This window comes from Haliaeetus leucocephalus, unplaced genomic scaffold (genome assembly GCF_000737465.1).
Source record: "Haliaeetus leucocephalus isolate CR32 unplaced genomic scaffold, Haliaeetus_leucocephalus-4.0 Scaffold151, whole genome shotgun sequence".
Classification (NCBI taxonomy): domain Eukaryota; kingdom Metazoa; phylum Chordata; class Aves; order Accipitriformes; family Accipitridae; genus Haliaeetus; species Haliaeetus leucocephalus.
In genome coordinates, this window is record NW_010972587.1 from 448069 (window position 1) to 459485 (window position 11417).

At 37.7% G+C, this 11417-nt stretch overlaps 1 protein-coding gene across 1 annotated transcript; it reads left to right on the forward strand.

Annotated features, from left to right (window-relative positions):
- The first annotated feature begins 66 nt into the window (after positions 1-66).
- LOC104828318 (adipocyte plasma membrane-associated protein-like) lies at positions 67-11417 on the forward strand. The gene is made up of 9 exons (XM_010561949.1): positions 67-116; positions 520-609; positions 1176-1297; positions 4645-4743; positions 6176-6325; positions 6756-6868; positions 8068-8228; positions 8955-9150; positions 9973-11417. Exons 1-9 carry the CDS (start codon positions 67-69, stop codon positions 10168-10170), a joined length of 1179 nt encoding a protein of 392 aa, XP_010560251.1. The 3' UTR covers positions 10171-11417.

The following is an 11417-nucleotide window of genomic DNA, read 5'->3' on the forward strand; positions in this document are numbered from 1 at the left end:
CCTTGAAAGTGGATTCATGTGAGACCTCATAGCTTCATGTGTGCAACAACCATATTATGACTATGTATGCACTTGGTAAAACCCATTAATAGCAAATACTCCGATACTCGGCTGGGGTAAGTTTGGTAAAAGGCCTTAAAGATACTGGAGTCATCAAAGTTGCTCACCACACAAGTAACTGGGCTTGGGTCTCTGCCTACAGCAGTTATGTACTACTAGAAACGCAACTTGGCAAAAGAAACCTTGTGGCTTTTGACTGGATCACCTGTCCGGAGACTGAAGAGTTTCAGCGTGGAGACGGAGCAAGACAGCAGTACTGCCTGTGGAGCAGCAGGGCCACTCCTCTCCATGGCAGGGATTGCCAGGTTGTTGCAGTCTGCTTTGTCTTCCTTTAGTCTGAACTTTTAGTACTGAGATTTTTTAACTTTTGGGAAAAAAAAATAAAAATTACTCTTCTTTTTCCCTTCCTGCCCTCCTCCTGTATGTGCATGATATACAATTGTTTTCTTTTCCTCCCAGGTTCCCAGTGTGGGGGTTTCCAGCTGCAGTCCTTGCGATTTTTGCTAGCATTTACTTTTTACCATCTCCCATTGATCCAGAACCGTTCATGTATGTTTCCCTGCTACATTTTAAAGTTTAATAGCATACTTGTGCTTGTCGGGAAATACCTGTGCTTTCAAAACTTCTTTTATACTTTTCATCCTACAGGAGCATATAAAGCATGCTACTTAATTTCATATGCAGGAGAAGTTGTGTTTCTCATATAAAACTGGAAAATAGAAACACTTTTTTAAACAAGTGAATTTCAGGCATAACAGTGCTGACCAGTGCAGTATTCATACATACACGTAGAGAGATCGGTAGTAGATGTCAGACTAATGATAGGGAATAAAACTCTCTAGGATGATGGCAATTTTGTGTTGGTATTGATTTCAGAAAAAAACACAAACCTAAAGTCTGTATTCTTTTTAACCTGGGCCTGCAAGCTCCACAGAATTGTTAATTTAGTTTGAAGTAATAGTTTTAACAAACACTAATAGTTTTAACAAATTCTTTAAAAAAAGAGAATTCCTTGTTACTAGTATCTCTGGAATAAAGTCCTATTATTTTCTCTCCAAATAATTTTATAGTCCAACGTTGTCTTGTCTCTCACATTTATTATTCATTTGGTGCAGTTTTGAAAAGCCACCTCCTGCCTTAGTTGGATCACTGCAAGTGAATAAAAAGCTTCAGAGTGGACAAAGAATCTTCACGGGCCAACTGAAAGGTCCTGAGTCTTTTACTGTTGATGATGAAGGCAAGTAGATAACTTCCATATGGGTAAAGTTATATACCTCTGCTACATATTATACATCTGATACGTCTGCTTGGTCAAGTTATTAAAATAGAAGACTTAGGAAGTTAAATCCAAGAATTAAGAATTAAATCTGAAGAAAGTAAAATAGGAATGTTTGCTAAATGATTGCTCCAAAAATATTAAGATAATTGTATGTTCTTCCTTATCTTCACATTTGTAAACATTTCCCTGGAAATATTCCAGAACATTTTGTTATCTGCTGCTCCCAAGGACACAGTGAACGTCCTACTGCTATATTAAAAAACATACACCCACAAATTGGCGACATATAGAAGTCTTATTAAAATATAATTTTAAAAAGGTATAAAATGGCATGTTCTCTAAAAGTAACATGCAAAAACAGTTAAAGATTTTTTGTGGGAATTCTTCTAAATGTGAGTCTAAGCTTGGGCTTTTGACACAGAACTAGTGGTAAGCTTGCGTTGGTTTTTGTTCTTTTTCTGTTTCAGGTCTCCAAAAGCAGTGTTAATTTGCTGCTTGAGCTCAGTCGCTGAGTTCAGCACGCTCTTATTTCAAAAGCTCTTATTGAACACGGAGCCAGAGAGGGAAGGCAAATGGAATGTTTTAAAATTTGCATAGTTCTCAAAAACATATTTTTAGAGCAGCTTGGAATATGAAAGAACTTTTCACTGTCACAAAAAAACTCCTCTTACTTATCCACATAATTCATCTTCGTAGTCTGGCAGCTGTGAGATTGCAAAATGGTAGGTGTAGGAACCTTACAGATGGTGGGAAGCAGAGGGCTGAAGCGGTGTAGCATGTTTTGCATCTTTCCAACAACTCTCTTACCCAGAGTGTGACCAAAGTAGGGATTGCAATGAAAGTTCAAGCCAAATAGAGGAGACACACTGTGATCTTCTGTTTAGGACACAGGTTTACTGCTGTGGACTTGGGACTTACCTGTTCTGGAGGAATTGTTTTCTTCTTGATGTGTAAGTGGGTAAAATAGATTCCTGCAGTAGCCAGTAGGGAGAAGCAGGCAACTCCCAGCCCAGAGTGGTTCGAGCCAGGCAGTTCAGACACCCTCACTTATTGCTGGTGCTAGTTTTATGGTATTTTTCAAGGAAATATTGAATAGCCCCAGACATGTTTGTCTGAAAGATACTGTCTTGTGTTGTGTGCTACAGAGGTGAGAGGTCATCATCTGGAATGTTCTTGTTTGCCATTGTGCAAGCTGAAATTGGAAGTGTTTTCAGTCATAGTAGCATAGGCCTGGAAGGGACCTAGCTCAACACCTTGCATTGAGGCACCCATTCCAAGCAAATGTCTTCTCAAAGCTGTTTCGTTCCTGCTTTCCTCAAAGGTGCTATTTTAAATTGTCTTTTTATCACACTTTTTGTTCTCCACTTCTTCCTCTACAACTTTCAGAAAGGGTAGTGTTCACAACTGGAATTTTGCAGAGCGTATTTTAAATATGAGGACTAATCCTGCAAATGCTCTGTGTTGCCAAATCTAATCTCTTTCATGATGCTGTATAAAATACTGTTTTGGTCCAATTTTTCTTGAGCGTGTTAATGCTACCGTGTATCTTCCTTGCATTTAAGGATGTTTTAGGAGACTAGATTCAGTCAGTTGAAATCATACAATATGACCCAAGATTGTTTTAAGTGTTGTGGTGATGTTGTCTGATTTAGGTAAATGCTGTTTTCCATATGAATAAGACAGGATATTATGGGTAGTTAGAATAGTTCTGTTTTGCCTTCACTTTACTACAAATACCCATGAGAGAAGTCTGGTGCAAAACCCACTTGCACTAGCTATATAAATCTAAATATAGCATCATAGTCTAGTGCATAGCATGATAGAAAATAGCATTACAATTCTTTAAATACAGAATCTGGTATGTGATCAGAAATTTCAGCTGTTTCCAACATGCCTCGGGAGACATTGGAATGCCAGTATATTTTATGACAGCAAAGTTCAGCCTCTGTTTTTTCCCAGGCAAAGTTGTCGTATTGAACAGTGGCTCTGAAGTTCTCCCTTTGGATAAACAGGTGCTTTCTGTATGCCAGTAATCCTAGACAATTCTTTTAATCTAGATCTGACAGCTGATACTGTGAGAATCTGTCCTCTTTGCTCATAACATTTTTCCATAGATGTGTGAGCAGATGCTAGACATTTTTATACCTGTTTATCTGCTCTGGTGTAAATGCTCTTTAGACAAAGTCAGAATCCATGGTTTTTTAGTAATATTGGCATGGAAAGACAGCATAACTTCTATGCAGTGTCTTTTAACACCTGTTGCCAAATGACAGTGCACATCTTTAAATGCAAACAAGGCCAGGGTGAAAATGCAGGTCACACCTAAAGAAAATAACGTCTACTTTAGTTCAATCTATGTAAATAAAAGACATATCAGAGGAATGTTTCCAGACAGTTAACAGAATTTACACTAAAAGTGTATTTTTTTTGAACAGTAAGCCTAGGACTGGTCATGTGCATTGTACTATTTCAGAGCCTGGACTAGTCAGAAGGTAGGAGGACACTATTTTTCAAAGGTGGGGCTTAATCACTGCTAGTGTTTTCCCTTTGATACTCTACACAGAAGGTTTTGGCAATTGTATTTGACAATACAATGTCAAAAGATTTGAAGACTTCCTGTGAGGTTTTTGCCTTTAAAAGCAGAGGAGAAAGCAACTGCTAAGCAGGTATCCAATATAAAAAAGTGCTTAGTCCTTTAATGAAAACTTACGCATTTTTTGGTATTATTCTGGTAGTTCAAAACCAAAGCAAAACAGGGTCAAAAAACCAAAACACACTTGGTTTTTTTGCTTAGGATTTTAATGTCCTAGGAGAAGGATTACTTTCTTGTTTTGGATCAGTCATTGTAATGTTTTCCTTTTGCCTACTGAACATTTTAGCTAGCTGGTAACATGGCAGAACCCTCAGGACAAAAAGGTAGATCGTGTGAGCTCTGCTAATGCTTTCCCTGATTTTCACTGACACTAAGAGAACATCCCTATGAATCTTTAGTCCAGTCCTTGATGCCTTTGCTGCTATCCCAGAGGAGTCGTAAGATAGCTTTTAATGTTGTATGTTTATTTAAAATAAACATATGAACAATTCCTATTTTTTCTAATCACCAACTTATTATTGCTCTTTCTGCTTTATAAAAATATATTTAAGCTGTATGTTTTACTGTCTGTTTCATTGCTTTGTGTGTGCATGGAGTATATAAATTAAGAGAAAGGAAGGGCTCACAATAATGAGGAATTGTCCTTCTTTTCTAGTAAGTTTTATTTGCCTTGGTCCCTTTTAAAACAGTCTTCTAATATACTTATTTTAAGGTAATATCTACACTGGTACTGTGGATGGGAAACTATGGATGATCAGTGGTGGCCAGCTGCATTTCATTACTCAAATGGGGCAGGATATGCCTGAATGTGGTGAGCGACAGTTTTGATGTGAAAATGACAACAAACTTGTTCATATAAATGTCACTGAATGAGAAATTGAAGTGCTATTTTAGCTACCGTTAATGTTTTCTGATTCTTTTATGCAAATTTGTAAGAGAAGCCTGCTATCCTGTTTTTTCTTAATGTAGGCAAGATTAAGGCATAATGGCACACTTCTCCAGCCCTTGAGACTGACTTGCCATGGATTGCCATTTTTATTTAAATGAACAACATTTTAGAGAAGTCCTTCTATACAAAGCTTTTTGAGGGTGGTCTAAAGACAGGATTTATCCAATTATTTTCCTGCCTCAAGATCAAAATGTATTTTAGAAACAGTTCAAATCTTACAAAAGAATTGAAGACTCAGAATAGCATGTCCTGGTACCATCACCAGTAACTGGACTACAAGGTTGCATTTTCTTTCCTTACATGTAAACGAGGAAGACAAACACTGAAATGTTTATGTTTTTATCCTGTTTGTTTTTGATGAATCAAGCAGGCCTGAAAGGCCATTAAAATAGCTGGTTGGCTTTAGCCTCGTTTCATAAACATGTGACAGTTATGTAGGTGCTTTCCCTGTCCCCAAAGTCCCTGTGCTATGGGCTAGTCTTGACTGAATTTGAAAGAATTCTCAAAGATTACTGAACTGTTTTGAGGCTTATGTAAATAACTGACAGGTTAAGAAACCAAAAATGATTGATCCATTCAGAGCGAAATCAGAACTAAGCTGTGAACTTTTTGGCAGCTGTCAGTCAAGCAGTCAGCTTGTGTTAATGATCTGTTACAGCTCTAGTGAGCTGCAATGGATGTTGTCCCTTGCTTACTGGAGTACTAGGGGGGAATACATACTTTGGAGTAGAGGGCATTAGGTCACAAAACTGTAGGGTGTCAAGCTTTACTAATTTCACTGCTTTCAGGAAGATTACTCACTATAAAAATACTAAACATGGTAGATCTGGTTTTTGTAGTTTTACCTGAGGATTATATAGGACTCTCATGTGACCCCTCAGCACTTGGGCCCCTCAGCTGAAGGGAAGTAGTTAAATCTTTCCTAAAAGCGGCTTTCTCCCATCTTTTTCTTGGGGATATAAAATAAACAGCAGCTAATCCTTTTTTTCCGCACTGATTTAGTAATCCTACCAGTTTTTCAGTCATCTTTAAAGTTGTCTGGGAAACAGAGTAGAGCTGAATTTCTTTGAAGGTTGGCAGCAAATTTTTTTCTTAAGTAATAAGGAACAGAGATGACTAGAGTGGTGTTATACGGTCACTTCCATTGCGACTTACTTTTAGAGACAGTTTAAGGAAGCTTTTAAGGATGTAGTTTATTCAAGGATGGTAGTTTAGTGCTTTTCAGCCTTTGCATTTTCAGGATCTTCATTTTGTCAACCTCCTGGTCTTACACATTCTCCTATTTGTATCTCAGGAACTCCAGACTATGAACCAATATGTGGCCGGCCCCATGGAGTCCGAATGGATCAGGATGGTAATGTGATTGTGGTGGATTCATACTTAGGCCTGTACAAAGTCAATCCAAGGACAGGAGAGAAAACCCTCCTGCTGTCGAGTGAAAAAGGTGATGCTACAGTTAGCGGGGAAGTAGATTGATCCTGGATTTGGTCTTCATGCTTACATATAAATTGGAAGATTGAGGCACTTTAATCAGTTGACATCAGTACTACTGGGTGTGGGAACTGGGACTGATTGAAAGCCCATTGGCTTTGTATTTTTAAGATTTGTTTAAAAAAGAGGAAAACAAAAGCAATTATATTTGTCAGAGGCTTTTGGTTTGGTATGTGTTATGTTGAGCTGCAACCTGAACATGTTTCCCTGCAAATGAAAGTAATTTGGGACTTGGACTTCAGCTTGGGACAAATTAAGGATAGCATTAACTATGACATTTGGAATTGCAATGTCTGAAATATTAAGCTTGTGTGGATCTGAATAATTTTGAACACTTGGTGGTTTTGCACTTATTTTAATCAGTAGTCATTTTTATTAACTAGGTGTGGATGGGCTGCCTTTCAAATTCCTAAATGGCTTAGAAATATCAAAGAAAAATTTGATTTATTTTACGGATTCAAGTAGCAAGTGGGAAAGACGACATCACAAATATGAGGTGAGATGAGGTAATCATTGTAGCCATTTGTTCGGGCAGCTTAAGTGTTAATTTTTGTGCTGGCAGCACCATGTACTAGGATGCAGAAGAGACAAGCTTTTTTCGACTGGGCTTGTGTGTTTTAGCCAAGCATGCTATGAATGCAGCGAGCTGGAGCCCTGGGGCAGGGGATGGGCTGTGCTATTTTGTAGCTGCTTTTCCTGAAAAAAACCTCTCCGTATGACTACCCAAAGAAATTGTCATGCCATACACTACAGTCTGGATTTTTACAGCTTGTTAGTTTCTCTCTGGTATCTGTCTAACAAGCATGCTCTTGTACTGCAGTAAATGCAAGGTAGCTAATTGCTGGTGTACTTGAAGGTATCTCTTCTGTGTAGTCATAGCCTTTGAGGAAAACTTTATCTAGAACAAACTGTCTGTAAAGCTGAAATTCAGTGAGGTCACAGACATAAAGTTTACACTGAGTCTCCTCTTTACTACCAGAACTGTGGATAAAGTTAAGCCAGGAGAAAAATCACACGAAGGGACAATATATTTAAGGGGTGAGAATCAAGATCCAAGTTATTAAAAGGGGAAAAAAACCCGGAATAGTTGAACTCTCTTATGTGCCACTTGCTGTTTCTTAAAGCTGTCAGAATTATTGTGTGGTGGTACATCATCTTTGCTGTTTAGTATTTCAGACTTGACAAGGGGTTGCCAGTACAAATGACAAACATAAAGGCAGTTTCCTCTTCACAGGGCTTATGTGTATATAATTCAAAGCTGCCCTGCAGATTTGTAGCAGAAGAAACTTATTCAAACTATTTCATATCAGAAGTAAAATGTCAGCTGTTCACTTGCTTTAGCAGAACACTCATGAATGCTTTCTTGTTTGATTTGAAGTTGTTCATAGAAGCCTGATAGGCCTCAATATTTTGCTAAAGCAGGAACTGCAGAGTAGCATAGTTAGAACTCTGGGCTGTATAAACCATACACTACAGTCCCCCATGTTCCTGTTTTTACAAGAATGCTGTGTTCAGCCTGGGAAATGACATGAACAGAATCCTTTGCTCCTTTAGTGTTTTTATAAAGATGCCATCTACCATTTTGTAAAGTCTGCTTTTATCTAATTTATGTTAACACAACTGCTGAATATTTTCTGTTCTAATTGAAACCAGGTATTTTGATAGCCTAGTTTTTCATTAGATGTATTGATTAAGGTAATTGAAACAAACCATCTTGGTCGCCTCTTGGCCTATGACCCTGTAACAAGAACAGCAAGAACGGTGCTCAGTGGCTTGTACATGGCAAATGGGATTGCACTGTCTCCCTACGAAGATTACATACTAATAGCAGAAACCAGCATATGTAGAATCATACGGTATGTTAAATGTCAATAAAATGTTATATATTAGTTTATGTTACAAGTTTTTAGATCGATTCATAGACATGATTTTCATGTTCATCCTTTTCTGTTTTTCCTTACTTCACTGAAGATGTGCAGTTAACAGGGTTGCTATTGGAAACTCAGTTTAAATAACTTTTTTCTGTTGCAAGAGTCACAGGTTTTAGTTAATTCTAGGTAGAGATTAACAGTTGCTCTTCCCACTGCCAAATGTTTTTTATACCGATTTACTGATATATCAGACCCCAGTTCCCTCAGACTCAATTACAATTATCCTGATGACTCCATTATTAGTTACAGCAGACCTCAGAGGACAAGTGTCACTGCGTGATTATGATTAGCATAACACCCCATTTTTCCCATTTTAAAGGGAGTCAGTGTTTTAACAGTTTTCTATTTCATGGAAGTTCTAAAGCCAAACTTAATATTAGTGTTCATTTAAGAGGCACATTTTCCATGACTAGCTTTTTTTAATAGAACCTGGGAGATACTCTTTATGTTACATGTAGAAAGATGAGGGTTTTTTGACCAATTGTTGTTACTCAAGTTTAGTGCCTCTTTGCATTTACTGCTTCCCGCAGAGTCCTTTTCTGTATCTTGAAAAATTCCTTGCATGACTCAAAATGATGGATCTTCCATGCTGTTAAGCTTGCTGTATTTTGCAGCAGCCACTGTAACTCATATAAAATTCCCTTTTTGCAGCTATTGGGTGAGCGGAGCTAATGCAGGAAAAAAAGAAGTTTTTGTGGACAACCTGCCTGGGTATCCAGACAACATCAGATTATCACACACAGGCTTATACAGAGTTGGAATATCTACTACTCGCTTTCCTAGTTTCTTTTCTCCTTTTCTGGATGCTTTAGGACCGTATCCATTCCTGAAGAGATTTATTGCAAAGGTAACTTTGACACTGTGTAGTATTAACTATCAGTGTCACAAAAATGTTAATTTTTTAAGTATGAAAAAACTTGTTATTCTTCATTAGGAAACGCAAGAGACTGCTTCATCTTTACCAGCCAGCATACCAACACATACTAACTTTGATTTTTCTGGAACATTTGAGGACTGCTTTCTTTTTTACATCTTAAAACATAGCAGTTTTACTGTTGTCGTAATACCAAGAACCCATTTATAAAGTAGAAAAATCAGTATTGACAATAAGTAAGTAGTCTGTAGTTGCAAGCTCTTAGCCCATTCTTTGTAGCAACATGGTATTGTCAAGGCAAATGAAGAACCTTTGACAGAAAATATGAGGATTTTGCTATACGAATCAAACTCTACAAAGTCATTCTTGCCAAGCAAGAGTCATGGAGCTGGTTATGATTAACCATGCTACTTTTTCTAAGAACCATGCTGCCTTCTCCCTAGAACTTGCACAGGAAATCCACTGAAGTGGGTGATTCAGTTGTGTTCCATCAAGTTCCTCTAATTCCTACTTTTAGAAAATGGGTGGCTTTTGGCAGCTGGAATAAGTACAAACAACTTCCACACCGTCTTGAGCAAGCAGACACTGACTGTACTTTAAGATCAGTGAGTGATTACAGGACTGGCAGCTTTAGACACACTCTAGTAGATATTACCAAAAGATTAAGTGACAGCTGAATCTGACTAGAGCAACATCTGGAAAGCAATATATTAGCCATTTCTTTCTAGTCATGGAATTTCCCCTCCTACCTCTTGAATGAAGTGTTAATACTGTGTATTTCTTTTTCTAAAACAGGTGACTCCTTTATCATTCTACAGCATTTTTCTTCACAAACATGGCTTGTTCTTAGAAATTAACGACAAAGGAGACATTGTGGCAAGCTTCCATGACCCTGATGGTAGTGTCACTTGGGCTGTCAGTGATGTCTTTGAGCATGATGGGAAGGTGTATCTAGGTAATACAGAGTTGCCTTTTCTTGTGGTGCTACAGTAAACATTACAGTTTTCATAAGCTGGAGCATCAAAAGAAAGATAGTAACATTGTTTCAAGCAGCCACTAAATATTTTTCTCTACTTAATGGAAGACTGCTACATCACTGAAAGAGAAATGAAACTGATACCACATGGTTAAGCAGAAATGAAAATACAATGCAGAAATACTTGCTTTAGAAGCTTGTGAAAGCCTCAGGCTTAAAAATAGGTTAACGGTACCAATTCATCTAGCTCTGTAGTTCAGAAAATAGTTATGTATATATTTTTAAACAGTTGCACAGAATCGTCTGAGGAATTCAACTCTGTAACAGGGATTGAGGTAAAAAGCACATATTGTACTGTTGCTCACAGTTCCCATTTTGGAAAAAGCCTTATGTAGGATTTTATTCTTCCTCTTTCCCAGAGGCAGAACATACTGCTTTTAATGATGAACAGCAGTTTCTCCCTTGTCTCTTTTGTTAAAGTTTTCCATCATTCAACTATATCAGTTTCCAAGGAAATATCAGCAAGTACAGCTTGCATTTAAATTTGTTCTCTTGCCTTAGTGTTTCTTCCAGGTGCAAATTAGTCACATGCTGTCTTGCTGGATGCTGTACATAAGGTCCCCTGTGACCATACAAAAGTTCACTAGTGGGCTGTGTCCGGTAGCAGGGCAGTAAGTAGAGAACAAGCTTAGAAATTAGGAATTCAGTCTTTAGAAGTGTGACACTGCTTGATCCTGGGGAAAGGTTTAACTGAAGTTCAGTAACAGAAAGATAGGCAGTTTGATAGGCAGTTTATTTTTTCTTTCCCCAAAAGTGCAGCAGTGAACAGGGTCCTCTGGAAGGGCACTTTCTAAACAAACATTTCAAACAGCAGGAGTTAAGTATGCTCACAACATGCTATAGCAAAGTATGCTCACATACAGAGAGAGAATAATACAAATAAAATTAATTTTAACTGAATCACAATAAGTGACAGCTGTTTCATTATGATGAAATAATTGTATTTAGCTTGTAGAATCAGTCTTAAATTTGATCTGATTGAAAAGGTATTATACCTGCTTTGGGTGTGTGTTTGTATGTATGTGTTGCATGCTTTATTCCTCAAAATGAAGCAGCCCAATTTACTGGGCCTGTGCTGGGTAAGCATGTACCAGCTGTATTCACTTACACTGAAGGGATGATACTGAGTGTTTTTTGGTTTAGGATAATGTAATAAAGTTATTAACTGTATTTCTCCCTGTCTAATATCTATCTACTTTACAGA